The sequence below is a fragment of the Drosophila albomicans genome, chromosome 2R (assembly GCF_009650485.2).
Source record: "Drosophila albomicans strain 15112-1751.03 chromosome 2R, ASM965048v2, whole genome shotgun sequence".
Lineage (NCBI taxonomy): Eukaryota > Metazoa > Arthropoda > Insecta > Diptera > Drosophilidae > Drosophila > Drosophila albomicans.
In genome coordinates, this window is record NC_047631.2 from 11698962 (window position 1) to 11722115 (window position 23154).

At 40.5% G+C, this 23154-nt stretch overlaps 5 protein-coding genes across 9 annotated transcripts; 3 read left to right on the forward strand and 2 right to left on the reverse strand.

The window, feature by feature from the left end:
• The first annotated feature begins 844 nt into the window (after nt 1–844).
• LOC117576138 (heat shock 70 kDa protein cognate 4) lies at nt 845–4894 on the forward strand. The gene is made up of 2 exons (XM_034260704.2): nt 845–1010; nt 2607–4894. The coding sequence occupies exon 2, from the start codon at nt 2607–2609 to the stop codon at nt 4563–4565; it is 1959 nt and encodes a 652-aa protein (XP_034116595.1). The 5' UTR covers nt 845–1010; the 3' UTR covers nt 4566–4894.
• A 250-nt stretch (nt 4895–5144) lies between these two features.
• On the reverse strand, nt 5145–7915 carry LOC117576140 (putative ammonium transporter 2). Of its 3 annotated transcripts, none has more exons than XM_052007377.1 (5): nt 7660–7915; nt 7435–7577; nt 6882–7369; nt 6358–6753; nt 5146–6298 (listed from the first exon to the last, which is right to left on the reverse strand). In XM_052007377.1, exons 3-5 carry the CDS (start codon nt 7325–7327, stop codon nt 5368–5370), a joined length of 1773 nt encoding a protein of 590 aa, XP_051863337.1. In that variant the 5' UTR covers nt 7328–7369; nt 7435–7577; nt 7660–7915; the 3' UTR covers nt 5146–5367. The 3 variants fall into 3 exon arrangements, with proteins under 3 accessions (XP_051863338.1, XP_051863337.1, XP_034116596.1); XM_034260705.2 differs by having other exon boundaries at nt 7435–7584; XM_052007378.1 differs by lacking the exons at nt 7435–7577; nt 7660–7915 and having other exon boundaries at nt 5145–6298; nt 6882–7417.
• Nucleotides 7916–8159: 244 nt separating this feature from the next.
• LOC127566028 (uncharacterized) lies at nt 8160–10819 on the forward strand. 2 transcript variants are annotated; one of them, XM_052007380.1, is made up of 2 exons: nt 8160–8882; nt 10545–10819. In XM_052007380.1, the coding sequence occupies exons 1-2, from the start codon at nt 8840–8842 to the stop codon at nt 10817–10819; spliced, it is 318 nt and encodes a 105-aa protein (XP_051863340.1). In that variant the 5' UTR covers nt 8160–8839. The 2 variants fall into 2 exon arrangements, with proteins under 2 accessions (XP_051863340.1, XP_051863339.1); XM_052007379.1 differs by lacking the exon at nt 8160–8882 and adding an exon at nt 9135–10023.
• On the forward strand, nt 10752–14861 carry LOC117573533 (box A-binding factor). Its single transcript, XM_034256783.2, has 4 exons — nt 10752–10959; nt 11028–12978; nt 13369–14381; nt 14451–14861. The coding sequence occupies exons 1-4, from the start codon at nt 10898–10900 to the stop codon at nt 14533–14535; spliced, it is 3111 nt and encodes a 1036-aa protein (XP_034112674.2). The 5' UTR covers nt 10752–10897; the 3' UTR covers nt 14536–14861.
• A 1991-nt stretch (nt 14862–16852) lies between these two features.
• LOC117573540 (eukaryotic translation initiation factor 2 subunit 3) lies at nt 16853–23095 on the reverse strand. Of its 2 annotated transcripts, XM_034256818.2 has the most exons (5): nt 22890–23069; nt 22001–22175; nt 18425–18661; nt 17482–18355; nt 16853–17409 (listed from the first exon to the last, which is right to left on the reverse strand). In XM_034256818.2, the coding sequence occupies exons 1-5, from the start codon at nt 22953–22955 to the stop codon at nt 17334–17336; spliced, it is 1428 nt and encodes a 475-aa protein (XP_034112709.1). In that variant the 5' UTR covers nt 22956–23069; the 3' UTR covers nt 16853–17333. The 2 variants fall into 2 exon arrangements, with proteins under 2 accessions (XP_034112709.1, XP_034112710.2); XM_034256819.2 differs by lacking the exons at nt 16853–17409; nt 17482–18355; nt 18425–18661 and adding an exon at nt 19191–21119 and having other exon boundaries at nt 22890–23095.
• Between the last annotated feature and the right edge of the window lie 59 nt (nt 23096–23154).

The window sequence follows — 23154 nt, forward strand, 5'->3', positions numbered from 1 at the left end:
TTTTATAATCCGTTTGAAGGTGGTTGTGTACTTATTATTACTTAGTAATACATATCGTTACGATAAGAAATACGGCAAACATATTTATAGCAAGTGCAGCTATGTGTCTAATCTACTGATAATGTGCACGTAAACCATTGAAAAACCAATTTACATTCTAATCCTGTCATTATCAGCTTGAATATTGCTGATATCGCGTGCCAATACTTGAAGTGTTTTTGGTATGGTGGGGTCTAGATAGCACGAATATTTTTATGACTGTTTATTGATTTATGATCCCAGAGGATAGTAATTTTAAATTTAGCGCGCATTTTTCCGTATGGTAGCCCCATTCAAATTTTTAAGGGCTACATTAAAAGAAGATTTTTATGCAGCCATGCCACATCGTAAAAATAAAGATTTTCGTGCTACCTAAAGGTCGAAAATACTGAGAATGGTATTTTACACAGCTATTAAATCTTGGTATACATTTGTTTGTGGTATATTTTATAAATAAAATACATAGCGAAAATTACATTTTTTCCTAACTTATAACTTACAAATTTTATAACTTACAAATCCTAGTTATGAGTGCATTACTAAGAATTAATGGTGTAAGGCTTGCACATTTCTTACAAAAGTTCTAGTTTTGTCTTCAGTTTTGGGAGAATAATCAAATTTTGAAATAAAAATGTTCTAGAAGTTGAGTAATTTTTTCGACTCTCGATGAATAACACGCTCTTTAATAAATTTAATAATATACGTAACGAATAGTAACTGCGGCATTTTGGAGTATTCATGCTTCAAATACAAGTCTGTGGTCACACTGTTTAGAATTTTCCAGAGCAAGCCGTCGTGCCTCTATAAATACAGGTACACGCGTTCGCCATCATCATTCCTATAAAAAGTGCCAGTTTGATCGAACGTCTGAGTGTCGACTCGGCAGAAAATTTAAGTGGGACAAAGAAGTGAAGTAGCAATTACACGGTTATTCATACATTTAGTACATTTAAACTAAACAACACACAAAGGTAAGTTTTATTTTTAGTAAAGTATGGTTTATTTCCAACACAATCGAACTGCTGCAAAAACGTTTTTAGCACGTGCACTTCGCTTGCAGTAAGCAGCACCGCGTGCGTTGGCCTAGAAAAACTATTTCCATTGACTCATTTCGCCGATAATGTATGGCTTTAATCAATACTTGAGTGCATTGATGCATTTAATATTAGTTTAGTTGCTACTGTAACTTATAAAAAAAAAAACATTTAGCACATGAATATGCGTGGCCGAACAGCTTGAACCTTAGATTTTGAACTTCCACCTACACCTAAGTATGTGTGTCTGTATGGACTTTTATGTGCATTGCGTCATTAACTTTTGCAATATGCATTGCCTATTGGTGATTATTAATAATTAATCAAAAACCATGCATATTTAAATGTTCTTTGTAGTTTAGGTGATTAATATGTAAGCAGTGCGACTGGAATATTCCATTGAAAATTTGCCGCATCACTCACACACGCTCATTATTCCACGAGATTATCGCCTACTTACTCACTCATGAGTCACGCTGATGGTTGGCCGCTGACGTCTGAGATTTTATTTATGAGACTTCGAACATTAATATTAATGTTAATAATTTATAAATACACATATAGTGGGAAACATTGTATATTATATAATAGTGTTCGTTTACCCCTATATAAAGCATGAACGAGAACGTGCGTTGCTAACCGGGTTCAAAGTGTGCGTGCACGCGTGGTTGGAATAAAATACAAACACATTCAAACAAACTGCTTACATAGCAAATTAGCGCGCGCTCGTGTTTGTGCACTATTGTCGTCTCGCTTTTGCCAAGGCGAAAATCAATAATGTTAGCGAACGGCGTGGTTTTTGTGTAGCGTACACATGCATACACTCGTACAACCCCTGTCGTCATTGTGGTTGCTCAAGAGCGTTCCAGAATTTTCGTCCATGCGGTGCTTGCACCTTTGGAAGGCAATGACAGCAGCTGCTGCTGGTACTGCCTGCCTCTGTTGAAATACTTCATTGTTATCTTGTTGTATTTATCTTGTTTGAAAAGTTTATCTTGTACATAATGTGCAATATACACATTATTATTTGTAGTATGTACTTGTCTCGTCCATATAAATTAGTCATTTATTCACGTTTCGTTCGTTTTTGGTTTTGAGGTTGACATTAGACGCAACCAGTTTTAGCGAATGAGAAATTCGACGCAAAAGGCATGAAAACGCTTTTACTACAACAATTAGAATTTTTCTATTTTATTTACCGGTGATTAACCTCAGCCTTCATTCAACAAATGCTTACAATATATAAAATTAGTAATCAATCGTAGAATTGTCCAGAGTCCACAATCCATGGGAAGTGCTGCTTTATTTGCTACTTTCCCATATTATTTCACCGATATTCTGGAATTATTCTGAATTATAAAAATAAAAACAATGCAATTACAGAACTGAGCTGCCAGATATCCAGATAAGAAAAAGTTCAATGACACATAATTCAGTTTTTTCTAAAAAAAAAACTTATTACTTATTACTTACTACAAGTACAAAAATAACTAACTCTAGAATTTTCTTTTTGTTGTGCGTGATTCATTACAGATGTCTAAAGCACCTGCTGTCGGTATTGATTTGGGCACCACCTACTCCTGCGTGGGTGTGTTCCAGCATGGCAAGGTTGAGATCATTGCCAACGATCAGGGTAATCGTACCACACCATCGTATGTTGCCTTCACGGAGACGGAGCGTTTGATTGGTGATGCTGCCAAGAACCAGGTGGCCATGAACCCAACTCAAACTATCTTCGATGCCAAGCGTTTGATTGGTCGCAAATTCGATGATTCCGCTGTCCAGTCGGACATGAAGCACTGGCCCTTCGAGGTCGTCAGCGTTGATGGCAAGCCCAAGATTGAGGTCACCTACAAGGATGAGAAGAAGACCTTCTTCCCCGAGGAGATCTCCTCCATGGTGTTGACCAAAATGAAGGAGACCGCCGAGGCCTATCTGGGCAAGACAGTGACCAATGCTGTCATCACTGTGCCTGCTTACTTCAACGACTCACAGCGTCAGGCGACCAAGGATGCTGGTACCATTGCCGGTCTGAATGTGTTGCGTATTATCAATGAGCCAACTGCTGCAGCCATTGCTTATGGTCTGGACAAGAAGGCTGTCGGTGAGCGCAACGTGTTGATTTTCGATTTGGGCGGCGGTACCTTCGATGTCTCCATTCTGTCGATTGATGACGGCATCTTCGAGGTCAAATCTACGGCCGGTGACACCCATTTGGGTGGTGAGGATTTCGACAATCGTCTCGTCACTCACTTTGTGCAGGAATTCAAGCGCAAGCACAAGAAGGATCTGACCACCAACAAGCGTGCTCTGCGTCGTCTGCGCACCGCCTGCGAGCGTGCAAAGCGCACCCTCTCCTCCTCCACCCAGGCCAGCATTGAGATCGACTCTCTGTTCGAGGGCACCGATTTCTACACCTCGATCACCCGTGCTCGTTTCGAGGAGCTGAACGCTGATCTTTTCCGCAGCACCATGGATCCCGTTGAGAAGGCTCTGCGTGATGCCAAGCTGGACAAGTCGGCCATTCACGATATTGTGCTGGTTGGTGGCTCAACCCGTATCCCCAAGGTCCAGCGTTTGCTGCAGGATCTGTTCAACGGCAAGGAGCTGAACAAGTCCATCAATCCCGATGAGGCTGTTGCCTACGGTGCTGCCGTCCAGGCTGCCATCTTGCACGGCGACAAGTCGCAGGAGGTGCAGGATTTGCTTTTGCTCGATGTTACTCCCCTGTCTCTGGGTATCGAGACTGCTGGTGGCGTGATGAGCGTGCTCATCAAGCGTAACACCACCATTCCCACCAAGCAGACCCAGACCTTCACCACCTACTCGGACAACCAGCCCGGTGTGTTGATCCAGGTCTATGAGGGTGAGCGCGCTATGACCAAGGACAACAATCTGTTGGGCAAATTCGAGCTGTCGGGAATCCCACCTGCACCTCGCGGTGTGCCCCAGATTGAGGTCACCTTCGATATCGATGCCAACGGTATTCTGAATGTGACTGCTCTGGAGCGTTCGACCAACAAGGAGAACAAGATCACCATCACCAATGACAAGGGTCGTCTGTCCAAGGAAGATATTGAGCGCATGGTCAACGAGGCCGAGAAGTACCGCAACGAGGATGAGAAGCAGAAGGAGACCATCTCTGCCAAGAACGGTCTGGAGTCGTACTGCTTCAACATGAAGGCTACCCTCGATGAAGACAATCTGAAGAGCAAGATTTCCGACTCGGACCGCACCACCATTTTGGACAAGTGCAACGACACCATCAAGTGGCTGGATGCCAACCAGTTGGCCGATAAGGAGGAGTACGAGCACCGTCAGAAGGAGCTGGAGGGCGTCTGCAATCCAATTATCACCAAGCTGTACCAGAGTGCCGGTGGTGCTCCTGGTGGTATGCCAGGTGGCATGCCCGGAGGTATGCCTGGCGCTGGTGGTGCTCCTGGAGCAGCCGGTGCTGGCGGCGCTGGCCCCACCATCGAGGAGGTCGATTAAACAATTCACCAACCAACCAACCAAACATCAACTATACAATAAAACAATTATAAACAATTTACACCTTACACACATTAAACTATATATTTAACTTGGATTCTAAATTAGATAAAAACACCAACAACAAGAACAAACGACAACTGCTCTTGAACGTTATATTATAATAATACAACTGCAACATCAAGAACTAATGAAAGAAAACCAAAATACTGCTCTAAAATAAGATAATAAATATATATTATATTATTATCATCATTCATCGATCGATCATCCAAACTTATTTGCTTGTACTTGAATTAAATAAATCAATTTGAGAATGCAAACACAAATCTGCTATTTTATTTATAGATATCTTGCAACACGATATTAATAGGCACCGTATATTATATATTAAAATTTAAATACGTGATGTGTGTGTTTGACCGATTTTGTGCAGATTTGTGCATATATCCATACTTTCTACTCATCATATGTAGGCGTAGGAATTTGACGAAAATATTTTTGTTTTATGTTTTGCAACTTTTGGGTATTTTTTTTTTAAGTTATTTGATTATTTGGAATCATTTGTTGGTTGCTGTTATGTGAGGAATTTATTCAATATTTTCATTGTTTAATAACATAAATTTTAGATATTTAATATCTTAACATTTGCTCTTGTTTTATTTAATCATACTATTTAATTATGCATTGTTTTAAAATTAATTTATTTCCTTGCTGCGTTTTGTTATATTTCTAAATAATCTTCATTCTATAGTTTTGAAACTTTAGAAGAATTTTTGTGTCTGAAGTCTTTATTTACTTCCTAATCCACCCAAGCAAAGTTTCCGTCCTTGTCCAGCTTTGCAATGTGATTTATCACAGGCAGCTCGCTGTTGTTGGGCTTATAGGTGCCTTGATCTCTTGTCCATATTTCTCGTCGAGCACGCACTGACTTTACCCGGCGTCCAAAGACATTATCGAGCTCCTGGTGTTTCTCGCCGGCATTGGCCGATTTCAAATTGAATGCAATATCCGAATCCAGCTGTCGTTGCTCCAGTGTTCGCATTGGCGATGCCACCTTTTTATTATTGCCACTTACTTGCTCCAGATAGGATTGCCACTGCTGCAGCTTATCCTCGGCAGCGCGAAGTTGTTCAATGCTTCGCTCGTGCCCGGGATTAAGGCCAATGGGTTGAACGCCAGCAATCTCATTGAGATCAACCTTGATTGGGGCGAGAGCGGAAATAGCACGGGATAAACCTATTTGGGTGTGACGAATGCGATGCTCAGTTAGATCGGCGCCCAGCAACTCCTCATGCGGATCCATGCGTATGGGAATAACCTTATTGATCACGTAAAGAAGCAGAAAGGTGGAGCAAATACCCCAGCAGGCCAAGCAGAAGGCGGACAGCGTTTGAATGCCCAGCAGATACCATCCGCCGCCCTTGAACAGACCACTGCGTCCCTTCGTGGTGTCCATGGGCACCGGATTGTCGGCAAACAAGCCAACGGCAATAACACCCCAGATGCCACACACACCATGCACTGCACTGGCTCCCACTGGATCATCGACGCCCATCCGATCGAACAGCGGCATTGCCAGCACACAGAGCAGAGCTCCCATTGCACCAATAATGAGAGCCTCCCAGGCACGATACAAGAAACAGCCAGCAGTGATGGAAACCAGCGAACCCAAGATGCCATTGATCAGATCCATGATATCCATACGTCCATCGTGCCGCCAAAAGGAGTAGCTTTTAAATCCACAGTTTAAATTAAAGATCAATCTGTTTAAAGCTTAACTTGCACTTACATGGAACTCACGAATCCGCCGCCAAAGGAGCCCATCATGGTCATGACCGCTGCACGTGCCGCATACTGCCATTTAGCACCGCTGACACCGTAGGTGCTGCCCGAATTGAACGCCAGCCAGCCCCACCAGAGCACAAAGAGTCCCATGCACGCATTAACCGGATTGCCTAACGGCAATGGATCGTAGCCCTCGGCATAGCGGCCCAGTCGAGGTCCCAGCATGGCAGCCGAGGCAAACGATGCTGCGCCTCCTATAAGATGCACTGGACCACTACCAGCTATGTCCACGGCACCTAGATTATTGAGGAACCCATGCTCACCCCATACCCAGCCTGCGGGTATGCAATAGACTACCGTATTGAGCAGAGAGAAGACGCAGTATGCCTTGAAGTTGCAGCTGAAGAATGGGAAACTTATATTAAACTAAAGATACGTCTGGAACTTAAGTTAAATGTGGTCTTCTTGGTGATTGACCTCCAAATTTCGTGTCATTTAGTCTCATAGAAATAGTTATCGGGACCTTACCGTTCTGCCATGGCGCCGCTGACAATCGTTGTGGACGTAGTGGCAAATGATAGTTGAAAGAGAAAGGCTGCAAATATCTGTCCCATCAGTTCATCGCCAACGGGCGGATCGAGCAAAAAGTCACCAATAGCCATGAAGGGATTTGAAAGAGGTCCACGTCCAAAGCTCATGCCATAGCCAAAGAGCCAATAAGTAAATCCACCTAGCACAATGTCAATGACATTCTTCATCATAATGTTGACCTCATTTTTAATAGACACACAGCCGGATTCCAACATGCCAAAGCCAGTTTGCATTGTGAAGATTATGAACGACGAGGTCAGCACCCAATTGGTGTCCTCTACTGAAAGATCGTATAGTCCTGGTATGACATAGCTGCTATTCCGTGCCACGCCCTTTAAGGCGGTCACTTGCGCGGCCGTCGAATTCCCTAGCTTTGACGGCATCTCTGAGATCCAACTTTACGTGTTTTATCGGTCGTAGTTACTCTAAAAATGAATCAAATTGCAATTGCCTGAATCTGAATGAAAACTTCAAAAACGTTACAAATTACCTGAATTTGATAGAAATGCAAGTTAATCGTTGGGAACAGACCAAGCGTCAATTATTTATCTGTTGCATTTGAATGTGCGTGTTGTTTACAACGAACCAGCTAATTATACCCTGTAATAATTGCAAGCACTCCAAGGGGTAAGCCTAATTGCTTAAAAGTAAAAATTATGTTAAACCTTTCTAAGAGGTGAACTGCAAACATATGTATGTATGTATGTATACTTACTGTGTCGTACCATAAATTTTATGCTTACGTCTTATTACAGGCTATTCTCCACTTCAGGCTTGCCGATACAAATCCATTTTTAGCTATTCGCACTTGACATTGTCATCAAGCTAATGTTGTTGTTGTCGCTATTGCATGTCATGTGCAATTTGCAAAATAAATGAACATTAAACATTTGGCATTAAATTCAATTAGAAAATCTTGCGCAGCTATTGCAGCCTGATTTTACGAATATAATAGTCGCAAAGATTTCTGTATTTTTATTTGAAATATGTAGACTTTTCTATCATATTCGTGACGGATGCGTAACATTCAAAAAATTCAGCGCGGCAAACTCTTTTTATATCTTCAAAACCTCATTATTATTACTAACAATATGATAATGTTGAGCATGACATCTTACCATAAAAATCACAAGTGGTTTTAGCTTCCTTCAATTCAAAGTAATTAATTATCGAACAATCATATAACCATATATTATATGTACATATTTAAAAAATGTAACAGAAATTCCTCTGGCTTACGTTACGTTCTCTGAGTTTACGTCAAATCTGGTATTTTCTGTGTAGAGGACATTTGCATCGTAACTTAGCATATTTTATAGAGAGTTGAGGAGCGTCATTATATCTAAACGTATTTTTGTAAAGAAAGCCTGAACCGAAAGCGGGGGCGGTGGTTGCTCGAATATTTAAATAAAACAATACAACGTTGTTGAAGTCTTTTCATTTTGAATGAAAGAAAAAAAAACCGTTCAAAAGGACCCGCCTATTTATACGTGTTTTAAAAATATACCAATATACTAAACAAAGAAGTAACTATCGGGGTTGCTGTATTTTGGTATATCTCCTCGACATTGAACAAAAAACCTTAATTTACTTAATAAAATAAACTAGAATTATTCTATAATTATAAATTATTCAATTAAAATTAATTAGGTTTTTTAAATGTATTTATTTTGTAAAATTGAAATAAAAATCGATGCACCGATAGTGCTTTCGATGTTTCTCCACCTCAAGTGTTTTTAATATAACTTCGAACGGTCGCACAGATCAATTTTAGCACTAGTTGGTATTGCTCGAACGTTCGTTAAAAACCGTTGAAAGTATCAAATAAAATCAGTGTAACTAATAACAATTAAAAGTGAATTGTGCAGTGCAAAGTGCATATTAACGCCAGCAAAATGTATTTTTTGGCAGTGCTTGCGTTTATTGGGAATGCCAAAGGTAAAAATGAAATGCAGTGAAAAAATTGAAAAACTTTATACACACACAAGCTTATTTGGGAGCATATCCTTGCTGTGTTTTAAAGAGAGTAGCAATGTGAAATGTATATTTTTTTTTCATAATTCTAAGTATTTGGCATACATTTTATGGAAATATGTATTAAATAAGGATCTAAAAGGGACAATGCATGTTTTTTTTTCATCTAAAATCAGTTTGATATGCTGTTCTCTTTCTACAAATACATTAAATGGAATATGGTCCATGGCCACAGCAGAGTTTCACAATTTATGGGACACAGGGCACACACACACGCACACAACCATATACACTTGCGATGCGCTCTTTTGCTCAGCTAGCAACTCCTGCGAAAAGGGGGCATAATGGTTTTCAGCTGGGCACTGCGAAGGAAGTGGCGTGCAAAATTTTGCGTTGGTGCTGACTGCCCTTTCTCTCTCTCTCACTAATTCTCCCCGTCTCGTTTGCTCTTACGCTTGCTCTTTCACTCTTTCTATCGTTCTCTCTATATGTGTGGGTATACAAGCGTATGTATGTATGTGGGTGGTGAGTGTGTTGTATGCTGTTTATTTTCGCATGTGTATGTATACTTTGCTTATGTTTGGGTGTGTACGTTTGTATATATGTATGTATTGGGTTTGGGGCTGAATTGGGTGTGTGTGTGTGTATCGCAAAAATTTCACTTGGAAACTCGCATGAAAGGCATTATTTTTTTCTGTGTGTGTGTGTGTGTTGCTTTTGCGGAGGCGTAGAGCACGCTGCTGTTTGCCATTTTAGCTCGTGCGTTTCCTGCTCGTGTTTTTTGCTGCTTCGTCGGCTGGGCGCTCGCTGCATGTTATTGCAGCCAGGCAGAAGCCAGCCAGACCCAAATGTCCTTTTTCGTACGAAACGAAATGCTGGGGATATATTTGTGTTTAATTTGAATTTCCTTTTGCTGTTTAGCATTTAAATTATGTTGAAAATGTTATGCGTTTGCATTTAATTTCATTCAAGTGATAAATGTTATAGCCCCATGCGCTTGTAATGTGTGTGAGTGTTAGTGTATTTGTGTGTCTGGGTGTGCATGGGTACAGCACCTGCTGCATTTTGTGTATGTGTGTGTTAATGTTGGCACTTGTACAAAAAGGTAACTTTTAAATCAGCAGCACAACGAAAGTTGGTCAAGTGTGTCAAAATAAAGATTCGTATACATAACTATATATAGTATCTATGTACATATTTCTAATAAGTAGATATGTACTACGCTGTGCGCATCAATGTATGCTATGTTTTCTACTAAAAATCTGATCTCTGTTATTTGAACGGAATGTGTTTTTATCGTTTATAATTTTCACATAATTGGCAAGTTAATCGATTGAAATGAATTGTGACGATTTTTATCCGATTTCAAACAGTTGGAAATATTCTTGAGTGTCGTTAACTGTAACACATTTTTTTTTATTAAATATATTCTTTTGAAAAGGTTTCAAAATACGACAATAGTTAAAATACATTTATTTTAATTTTCTTTTTAAAAATACTTTGCAATGTATATTTTTGGAGTAGATAAAAGTGTTGTCCCATATAAAATTATATATAATAAAATATAATTGTCATACTTCTAAAAACTATGTAAACTACAATTACGCTAAATCTTTTGGACTACAGATATCAACGCGGTGAGCTCCAGCCTCATACAAGGCGGACATTGCCGAGATTATAATGGCAAACTCTATGAAACTGGCATGCATTATATGCCAGGACCGGACTCGTGTCGTCTGTGCATCTGCGACAGCGGATTGCCCAAGCAATGCAAGATGGTGCTTTGCGAGGCGTTCAGCAAATGCAAATCCTTTCAGACCGTTGGCAGTGGCAACAATTGTTGCGAGGTCATCTGCCTGGACGATCAGTTTAGCGATGGCAGCACCGATTTTGGCATTTGACTGGTGGCCAGTGGCATCACGGCCACACTCTCGCTATCCTTGCTCTTCTTCCTGGTCAATCGACTGCGACAACGGAAAATGCGGGCACGTGAAAATCGCCAGAATGCCGAAGATCAGCGCAGCATTGTGGGAAGCATTGGGTAAGTTTTGAATTCATATTCAAATAAGTTTATAAACAACAAATTTACAATATTATTGGGAATTACAGCTACATTGCAGGCAACATGGGCTATATGGAGGGCAACTTGAGTGCCATGGATTATTCGTATGGCGGCGCCACTACTCATTATCCGCTTTGGAAGCCACCCAGTGGCTATTTTCCGCGAGGAGAGGCACCACCGCCCTATGAGGAAGCCGTAGCCATATCCCAGGCCGAGGCCTTAAGTGCCCAATGCACTGTGACTTTGCCCAATCATGCCCAGCGACAAACTGTGGCTAGCGTCAGTCAACAGCAGCAGCAGGTTCAACAGCAAATGCAGCAGCAGCATCTACAGCAACATACACTGCAATTACATACACAACCGCAGCAACATGCGCATCCACACTCGGCGTATACGCAACAATTGGTACCCGTAACTGCAGCTCATCCATCGCACGCCTCGCACGCTCATCAATTGAATGCTGCTGCAGCTGCGGCTGCTGCTGCCGCCGCTGCACAGTCCAATCAGTACACTCAGAGTACGACAAATTTAATCAACATCAATATCAATAGCGGCGGCGTAACCACAATTGCCACTGGGGAGAATCATCAGCCGCCCTACAGTCTACAGAGTGAGCAGCAGCAGCAGCAGCAGCAATTAACAATGGAGCAACATCAACAACAGCAACAACAACAACTTCAGCAACAACAGCAGCAGCAACAGCAACAACAATTGCAGGCTTCGGTTCCCAGCAATTCGATTTGTGTACAAACATTGCCAACACCAAAGCCAAATGTCAGCAGCGAGTGCAGCTACAAAAACTGTCACTTAAACATCAGTGCCAGTGTCACAACTGCAGCAGCTGCCGCAAGCAGTGTTTCAAACTCGCTGGCCTATGCAGCAGCAAGACGCACGCCACGCGGCTCGCAGGAGTTGCTGCAACAGCAGCCACAACAGCAACAATATCTAACTGTTGCCGATGTCGAGATTAATGCGAGTGCCAGTGCAGCTAGCTATCATTCACTACCCGCCTCGGCTGAGCTGTTGGCAACACCTACTCATCACCTAACACAACAACAGCAGCAGCAACATCAACAACAGCAGCAACAGTTGCTGGCAGCCGCGTTATCCACGCCCGCGATTGACATGTTGCCACCCTTGGAGATAGCCACCATAGCAGCAGCAGCGCCAGCGTGCAGCACAGCGGATTCAGTTACACAAACACTGCCAATGCCACTGCATGCTGCTCTGAAGTCACAGCAACAACAGCAGCAGCAGCAACATGGCAGCAAAACGCCATCAAGCTCGCGTCGCTATCATCGCACCATTCCGCGCTACTTTGCCGTCGCCGATCCACTGCAAGTGGTGAGTGTGAAGCCCAAGCCCAGCTCCAGCGCCAGCAGCAGCAGTGAAGCGGCGTCCAGCAGCAAGATCAGCAAGAAGCCCATGTGCCAGTGTCCCATACAGCATGTACCCATGTCCTACATGGGCAGCAATGCCAATGCCAATGCAAATGCCTTCCTCAGCGGCGCGGGCAAACTGTTTGCCGGCAGCAATGCTTGCGCTTTGTCACCCAGTGCTGGGGCACGTCATGCCGCCACTTTGGCCTATGGTCAACGTGCCAAATCTGCCAGTAATCTGCAGCAGCAACAACATGGCCAAGAGTTGATTAGTTCTGGCAGTAGTAGCTCGAGGAACCCTTGCAGTCATGAGCCTAAAATAGCGACAATCTCAAAACAGGTGGGCGATGAGTTGCAGCCACATCCATCGCATGCTGCGGGCAGTGTCTCCTCTATAATACCGCCGCCACCATTGCAGCATCACGACGATGTCAGTGCGCCACCCATTGTACTGGGTCGTGTCCAGAAACGTTCATCATCGAGCAGCTCTAGCAATGCCGTTGATCGCGTGCGCAGCTCCAGCAGCAGCGCGGGACGCAGTGCATCGAGCAGCTCCAACGGTGCTGCTGCTGCTCAAGCTGGTGTCGATGCGCTATCCAGCGTCTATTTGAATCGAAAGGTGAGTTCGAAATGTAAGTAATCCCATTGCAAGAGCATACTGTCAATTCTCTCGATCTTTCATTGAATGCTCGAAGTAAAGTAAAAATTTAATCAATGCAGCTCTTTTAATAATGAAACATGATGAGTTTTTTTTATTAATATTTTCGAATGAAAAGTGACTTAATTAAACAGAACTTTATCTACAAATTGGCGCACATTGTTTGTTTAATAAACAATTTTGTGTATATTATAATACAAATTAATTGCTATGCCTTAGAAAACTTGATTCAATATTGATTTTGTTTTTTGTTTATAATTTGCACGAAACTATTGGCAACAACCCAGCAAATCTACATAAACAGTAAAGTAAATTATGTTCCTTTTGTAATCCCAATGTTGGTATTTGCAGGTTGATGCTTACTTGAGCTTGACACAGAAACAACAGCAACATTTCTATAACCAACAACAAGAGTCGCATGCGCAACAAGCAAACGATCAAAGCAATCCAACATTACCACCGAAACTCTACAAAAGCCTAACGAATTTAAAAACAGCCACAACTACAGCGCCAGCAGCTGCAACTGCCACAGCAACAGCTATAAGCAGCAGCAACAACAACAACAGCGCTGTCGCCACAATTTATACACTGAGCAAGTCGACAAATAGCAGCGTGCATCATCAACAGCGAAAGGAACAAACACCCACATTAACACTGCCTCCAGCTAGTCCTTCGGCCAGCTGCAGCGAGAAGTCGAGCGGTAAAATCAATTCAAGCACCTTCTATCCGTTGGCCAACAATCATGTTACCTACACGCTGCCCAAACACATTAGCGGGAAGATATCGCTGAATAGCACCATCAATAGCGTGGTCAGCAAGGTGCCTTCGGTGATTAGTATTCCGCCGCTGGAGAACAACAATGAAAAGGTATCGGCAATTAGCAAGAGCACAACACTGCCAAAGATATTGCGCGTGAAGCGTGACAGCGATAAAACAAGCATAACCCCATCATCAACATCAACAACGACAACTGCAAGTTCAACTGCCGCATCGAGCAGTAGCATGGCCATTGCACATTGTCAGATGCCTAGCTATCCAAAGCTCCAGAGCGGACGCGGTGGCACTCCAAGCAAGCAGCTGCCGGTGTGTACCACATCGAAGAACTGTTTGAATCCAAATGAGCATTTCTTGCCCAACGACACCAGCTTGGATGATGATTATCTCAGCGAATGTGAGAATTGCAAAATTGCGCAGAGTGCCAAATACTATCTGGATGCTGAGCTAAGTGGCAGTGGCGCCACAACATCAACGCCGCAGGAGGCAATGACGCTGCAACGTAAATCTCTGGAGGAGACCAAAGAAGAGCCGCATGACAGCTATTATCGCAGTTCGCACACATTGCCCAGCAATGCCAAAAAGCATGGGTAATTATTTTATATGAAGGTCATCACATACTATATGATTATTATTTACGTATTTTATTTATTGTACAGAGTCAGCAAAAACAATAATCGAGAGGCGTGGCAGTTTTCAACGATACCAGCCGCTAGTTCATCGGATGAGGATGTTAACGAATGAGATTTAAGCCATTTTCTTTAAGATGCCAAACACCAATACCCAAAACGCCAAATTGTGCATCCTAAAGAAAACGTAGGCTTCAATTTAATGACAACAAATTAAAATACAAAAAGGCAAAACAAATGTATTCATCACAACAAACGAGTTACGTTTTGAAATCAAGTAATTAAACAAAATACGGGAATATTTCGTGTATTGTAAAAATGTTAAGAATTGCTCCAATGAATATATGTGTTACAATATATAGTATTTATGTAGATATTAGATATGATTAACATTGGCATTGGCATGTAAAAATTGCTTATTTCTCCACATGTATATGTATATTTGTAAGTGAAATTGTTGCAAAACGAAAAATGAAAAAATACTCAAATTGTTAAAGATTATTGTATGTTTAGTGTAAAGAAGAAAACCTTTAAATAACAAACTCGATCTCCCCTGGATGATAAGAATTAAAATTTGCATTATTGTAGTTGGATATTGTCGTTCCACTTGAGGAGTATTAGTATGTATATAATTGTAGATTAACCAAATCAAATCAAGTATTAGAAGTAAATAAAAAACTCCAATTTTGCCAATGTTGCTATGTATTATCAATAAATTACAAACATAAGTGCAAGTAGAGCAGAAAGTATCCCATGTCTTGTAGGTTAACTACAGATTCATTCCCAGTTCATTCCATACATACAGATTGCACAATGAAAGTTAGATAATTATTATACACAGTGTTTAAATGTAAATGTGAAATTGTACAACTAGATTATTTACATCAACCAAAGATTCAGTGTTTGTGTATTACAAAGCATACACAAGGACAACCAACAGCACTTTGAGGTGTTCAATGTATTGTACTTTATGTACATAAGCAGTATTGGTAGATATTAGTAGATTGATTACTTGTTATATGAATGTAATATATAAAAATGTATGTATGAATCATAAAATTCTTCTAATTGTGTTTTATGATATTCAACTCCATTCCATTTAATTTATTAGAAAACATCTATAGATAATACCACACAGTGTTATGACAAATATTCAAAATTGTTGTACACATATATGGACGAATCGAATCTGTCTTTAGAGCAAGTCCAGCATTTTTATCTTGTAAGTAACGCATACATATTCAAATGTAACCACAACCTAGTTACAATGAAAATGTACTTAATTAAATAAGTAGATATTGTATTGTATACAAATATGTAATTCAAATCGAGAAAGCGACTCTCCAAACAGCAGCTTCATTGTTGGACTGTCCAATTGTTGCTGACGCAAAAGTTGCTTCCTTAATGAAGCGATTGTATTTGCAAACCTATTTGCATTGCAAACTAATGCTATATTCAGACTGTGGAGTTTTGAGTTCTGAACTTCACACATAGGAAAGGCAAAAGATAAAGAAATGCAACGCAAACCGCTAATTAACAGCTATATAAAATTATTTCAGATTATTGCTGATTTTAATTTAAATTTTTGTTGTAATCGAGCTTATTATCTGACACTATGTGGAATGCACAATCGGGATTGAGCGAAAAGTTCCTTAGTTTCCTACTATATTTCATATACTCGTTAACTGCGCATTCCATTGAATCCTGCTCAAAACTTAATTGTGTTCAAAAATCGCTCAAATATATAGGATATATAAATGAATTTCAATTTCAATTTATTTAAAGTGTGTTCAACGAAACTACAAAAAATATTTCTCTGTTTACTCAACGGATGGAATGAAAATCAATCTTAACTCTGACCGAAAAATATGGACGAAGAGTATGACATGATGAAAAGAATTAAATGTAATATTACTCAAACTCAATAGTATTAAATTAAAGTTTCCAGCAATTAAAAAAACATAAACACAACGTATGTATGTGAATTGCGACTAAGTACGAATTTTTATTAATTAAGCTAATTAAAATTGAATTAATTTCAGTAAAAACAATACCAAAGCTAAAACAAAATATACATAAACAGTAGTTTAAAATAAAATTAGTGTGCACTAGGAAATAAATCAAATCGATACAAAAATTTAAAAAAATGAATGAGAAAAAATACTAAAAAAAAGAAATGTTTCAAAATATGTAATTTAAAATAAAAAGTAATAAACGATAATGATGATGTCATGTTTCAAAAACGATAATGTGAAATTTGTAATAATAATGCTTAAACAAATAAAAAGGTCTATAATGAAAACGTTGACTGACTAATTGATTGTTGATAATCACTTGCCCCAACAACGTATATCTTCTCTACTTTCATTATCCTTTGTCCAACCCAAAGATAAAAACATTTATTGTTAGTTTAATTATAAAAATGCATACCATTTTATACGTTTGTTTGTTTGTTTTTGTATTTAAATCATAAAAACAATTTTACGATGTATCAGAGTTGTTTTGTTTTTGTTTCGTTTTATATAATATGTATGGTATAACCTATTAGTTTCTCATATGCTTGGATTTGCTATTTATACATAACATTTCCCCAGCATAAATCATTTATATACATACAAAAATTAAATAATTTAAGGTATGTATGCATAAATTTTCAATAGTTTTGTTTCTGTTTCTTAATTGTTTGTTTGCTTTTGCTATCAACGGACGTGAAGGAGGACGACGACGCAGGATTTAGAAATGAAGATACGGTGCTGGCGAAGAACAAAATCTGCTGCAATTGGCCAAATGCAATATATGCCAATTGTGATAATTTTGTGTATTAAACATACACACACACACACTTGAAGATACGCCTAATTTGTAGATGATTTCGCAGCGTGTCTCGGTTAAACGGTCGTTGTTAATTTCTTTTTACTTCTTCGATGGTTGACTATCTAATACAGGTGTAATTGTCTTGCCGCCAAAGATCTGTCCCCAACCAATCAAACTGGAAAAGGAAAACAGCATTTTAGTTGTGCTAAAAAGAAAAAGCCACAAGAGATTTTCGAAAAATTCTTACCGCCAATGGTTCTCTACACGTCTGCTGAGCGCAATCTTTTCGCCCTTCTCCGTGCACACGGGCGTTGTGAGCACAATCTTGGCCAAATCACCCTTTGTGGCCGAGATGCGGCCGCCAGTGCTGAGCGACCCAATGTTGACCAGCAAGATTTCGTTACGCTGAAGCTTCTCTACACGTGCGCCCTTCTTATCGCCATCGGTGCGCACGCCGAGCAGTCGACGTAAGAGGTAATATGAAATTTCCAGCTCTATGTAAATGTCAGGCAAGTGACCAACAGCACCAAGCACTTGACCCACCAGACGATCGGCACGACAGAGAGTTGGGTCAATTTTGGTGCCCACACCAATCAAACCACCGGGAACGGCATATTGCAGTTCATTTTGTTCTGCAAAGAGCGAAACGATGCGCGAGAAAATGGGACGGCAAGTGATGTTGCCATCGCTGTCCTTTGTCACGACACCAGGACGCACCTCGATCTCTTGGCCAACCTTGAGCACACCGCTCAATATGGAGCCGCCGGCAACACCGCCTTTGAGATCCTGCACTTCACAGCCAGGTTTGTTCACATCGAATGATCGAATGACAATTAGACGAGGCGGCGCATTAAAGTCACGTTGCGGCACAGGAATCTTGTTCACAATGTACTCGCACAGCACATCGATGTTGTACTTCAGCTGAGCCGAAATTGGAATAATCGGTGCGCCCTCAGCGACGGTGCCCTGCACAAACTTTGTGATTTCTTCGTATTGCTCCTTTGCCTGACTCTCCTTAACCAAATCGATTTTGTTTTGCAAAATCAAAATCTGTTTCAGCTTCATAATTTCAATGGCAGCCAAATGCTCAGAGGTTTGTGGTTGCGGGCACGATTCGTTGCCTGTCATAAAAATGTACGGTAAGCCATAATTAGTTACATACACAATCAACTTACAGCAATTTTACTCACCAGCAATTAGCAGGAGCGCAGCATCCATGACAGCGGCACCGTTCAACATAGTTGCCATAAGAATGTCGTGACCGGGGCAATCCACAAAGCTGACGTGACGCACCAATCGGAAGCGTCCAGAGCAGGCAGGACGTGCGCATGGCATGCTGTCATCCTTGCTGGAGCCATCCGACACAAAGCTGGCCGGTCGTGGGCACTTGGGATTGTCGCACTTGTAGATTTTGGCATTGGCATAACCTGTAAACATTTTTGAAAGACGTATGACAAAATAAATACATGAAAATTCAACATAAAACCCAATATTAAACATAAATATATGCTAATACTACAATCAAATCATAATTAATTTACTATAAAAAGAAAAAAAAAACAAATTTTGTTTTGTATATTTAATAAGTGTATAATTTGCTTGTACATTCTGTATATTTAATAAGTGTTTAATTTGCTTGTACATATAATAACTTAAGAATTGCAAATATAATAAAATATGTTATGCAAAATTATATGCTTCAAGAATAACATGATTGCTGTCTTCATTTGCCCCATATTAACAAAATTATAACATTTATATTTTATCATTTGCATGATTTTAATGAATAATCGTAAACATCTTAACGCTATGTGATTGAAATGTTGTATAATGTCTAATTAAACGCGATGTGTAATACTAATTGTATAAGTAAGAAAAAAATTGTCATAAGAAGTAATTGATCCATGCAAATGCAATTATTAACAATTAAAAAAAATCTATAAATAAAAAAGAGTTCTTACTTCGCCTCGTCATATTTTTTTTTAGTTAAGAGAGTTGACGAACAAAGCTATAAAAAAAATGAATGCTCTAATTCTATTTTCTGTTGTCTTAAAGTCGCCTTGAAATTGAATGAATAATTTGCAGTTTTACGGTGGTTTGTTTTAAATGGCTGAATGCGAAGACGCTAGAAGAGAACCTTGCGGCAATTATTGGCGCCACAGCGACACTCGACACGCGTTGCCGTCGACAGATTCTCGTAGGGCACAGCTTCGTTATCAGCACGAATGTAATCAAAGCTCAGTTCCTCGCCAGCCTTAATGTAACGCAACGTGAAGAAAACTAAGTGTGGCATGGCAACATTTAGATGATCAATCCAGCAGGGGAAAACAGCCAAATTAGGGTCGCACGAATGATTGATAAAATGCGATATGTTGCCATAATTGGCCGCATCAATCGTGTACTCGCTCTCTGCTGTCGTATTATAGTCCAGATCAAATAAATAAGTTCGACCTCTGTCATCGTAGATTTTGCCTCGCTCATTCGCCTCATCGGTGGTAATAATCTCGCCCACATACTCGCAAACGTATTCGCCCTTGCGCAATGCATGCGGCGTACGAACGCCCCAGCCACATCCGTTACTAGTTTTGTACAACTCCAGTGCATGCTTGCGTCCATGTTGGACCAGGCGATTTGAGCAACTGTCATCGCAGCTGCAGCGACTGTTGCACTCAAAAATGGCACTGCCTTGGGGCAAACGCAAGCGTCGTGTGGTACGATCATAGGCAAACAGTTCGCCAGCCAGACGAGCACAACAGCGACTCGAGGCGCTGCATTCGCTATTATTATTATGGCAACTGCAGCCGAATACTTCAGTTTCTGGCTTGGGGACAGACTCGCTGAGTATGTTGCGTTTGATATAGACAAAACTTTCATCGATGTCATCCAAATCGCTGTTGTTGATCACACGTATTGGCGGCGATGGTTGCTCCACACTGTTCATGTGTTCCTCGAATTGAGCCAACTTCTTTAATTGTGTTTGCCGCTGGTAGTAACAACGTTGCATTTGCATCCGCAGCAAAGCACGCTCCTCGATTCGACCCCGTTCCACTTGACTGCGACTTCCCGCAGCTTTGTACTGTGCCAGCAATATCAAGTCCAGCTGCAGTGGCAAAGCTTCAAAGTTATCCAGGGTTTTCATGACAGTGCTGTTCAAGACGAGTGGCGGCGCATCGGTTAGCTGTGCCTCCAACCGATTGCTGATCGCTGAGATATAGGACTTATAGAACTCCAACTGAATCTCCACAAAATGCTCCAGCTGTACACATTTTGAGATATTGTTGTAGCTTTCCCAGGTGTTCTGGCTACTGTCATAGCCCAGCCATTTGACAAAGAAGACGGGCTCAAATTTCCGAACCTCAACGCATTCTACGCGCTCCACTACGTACTCGCCCTTCGGCTTCTTTAACACTGCGAGCGGCATTCCCGCATTATCCTTGATGACTTTAAGTGCTGGTGAAGATGACACCTCACTGTGGTAGTTGTTCTCATTGCTGCTATTGCTCTTGCCGCTACTGCGTCGTCGCTTTACGGCAGTAACGCTCAATTGCGTTGTTTTGGCTTTAGGTGCCACCGTTGCAGTTGAAACGCTGGATGTAATCTGCAGCTGCAACTGCAGCGTATCCGGTTCGTCAGCACCAAAAATGCTGCCATAGCCGCTGCTATGGCTGGGACTGAGCGAACTCTGGCTGTGGCTTCGGGATGAGCGCGTGAAATATGTAAATAGACTATTGGCTGACGGCTGATCCTGCCTCTGCTCCTGACTCTGCTGACGTCGTCGCCGTCGCTTAGCGAGACGCGTTAGCACTTGATGCTGCTGCAATTCATATTGCCTGCGCAGCTTCTTGGAGTGCAAAAGTTTTTTTATTTTTGAATCGCTTAAGCGTTCTGCAAATGACAATTTTTTGTTTGGGTTTGTTTTTGGTTATTTTTTACGCGCGTCGTTGGGCAAACGATAAAACGAAAAAAGAAGAAAAAGATTGGCTTAATTAATTAAATTGCTGGATTATCAAAAACAAAAAACAAACAAGAAAAAAACAAATACAATTCGCAAAAAGCTCTAAGAAAGTTAACTAAAGAGAAAAACAGTGTGCGAAATACAACAGAAAAAAACTAAACAAATTCAATCTCTAATCTAAGCTAACTACAAAGGCGACGACACGGTGTTTATTGTGTTTGGTTGTGGAGTTGTGTGTAGGCTAATCCAGCAATTTAAATTATTATTACAAGAGAAATTATACTTGATTGATTATTAATCATTTACAGAACGCTCAAACCCGACGGGAGTCTTAAAACTAAAAGCGCAAATCACAAGAAAAAATAGTGTAGGCGAAGAAACTTACGAGAACTTAGGAAATATACAATTATTTAATGGATTATTGTATGGTACGGTTTTAAAATACACTTTGTTTTTTTGACTGCCGGTTTCTTTTTTTTTTTGTATTTACAAAAGCTATGTTTTATAATACTAAATATTGTGTTTTCCAAATCTTGCAAATTACTTCGAATTCAAAATGTGCCGTCGTCAGTAGAAAGTTATTTTTTGTTGTCTTCTGATAAAAAATTAATAATATTAAACAAGCTAGGAAAACGCAAATTATAGTTGAAAAATACACTAATTTTGCCTAATTTAGCCTTTTTGTATAAATTTTACTTAGTAACTAGTAGATATTGTATGTCAAAAACTCTAGAATAATATTCTAGACACTTTATTATTCCTCTTATATACTATACTAAATATGCAAATACTATAGACACGATTCACTTACCCAGCTTAATTGTAATGTTTCGTTCCAGCTCATTCTTAAAGCGGACAGTCTGCACACCAGATATAGCCTTAACAACAGTCGATTTGCCGTGCGCTACATGACCGATTGTTCCTATGTTGATTGTTGCCTGTCGTGAGATTACTTCGGGCGACAGAGGCGTTAGATTGCTGACTTCCTGCAAAAGAGAGGCAATCCAGGAAATGCAAGACAATTTAGCAATTGCAAAAATTCAATTTTATCCTTATCCTAGTAATATGTTTGTCCTCTCTTGAACTTTCGCAAAACACGCCCTAACCGCCCCAACAAACATATTCATACATATGTATGTATATACACACCCGTCTACTCACATACATACACACGCACACAGGCAGCTGTACGTATGCATTTTGTATGTGACGTGAGTATGCGTAGAAAAAGCCGTACATTTTGAGGTTAGAATCAACTGAATATTGCATCAGATATTGTAGCAACAGTTGAGCCGCTGCACATATCTAACATATTTCACAAACTTCTTAGAAATTCCCAGCATATTTCAAACATCTGCCAAACATTACAAATGGCGGAAAACCCTACGAATGCTAGCCAAATTAACGCAACTAACGCCACGTGCTGCATTCTTCAATGGTGTCGTCGCTTTGCTCATCCCCAAACAACAACAGCAACATAATATTTATGTTGTTTGCAATTGCAATACATAAATATTATTGTTTTTTGCTACCTCTGCAACAAATGCTTTTTTTCATATAGAAATGGCCGCTATTTGAAGCGTTGCCCCTGTTGTTTTTGTAAGCAAAAAGTAGACCGAACGAACCAAAAAGACGCGTACGTTGTCAACGATTTGTGAGGGGAGAGTTCGCACTTTTGATCAATCGTATTATTCACTCACCAAATTGCTAAGATCCTGCTTTTGCAAATTTGTGTTCACGTTGACTTGAGCTTCAGCCGTGGCCATGTTTTTAATGTTTTAAAAAACGCTTGCTATACAAAATTATAAAATGAATCGGCCAGCTCGTTTACACCTCGACATTAAATATTGTCCGCGCGTGTTGTAAAGGACCGAAACCTTCTTGTAATTTGTGAAGTGCTGCAAAACTGTCGAACAGTTCATGAATTTGTTCAATCGATTAACAAACGAGTTCCAAAATGGAACT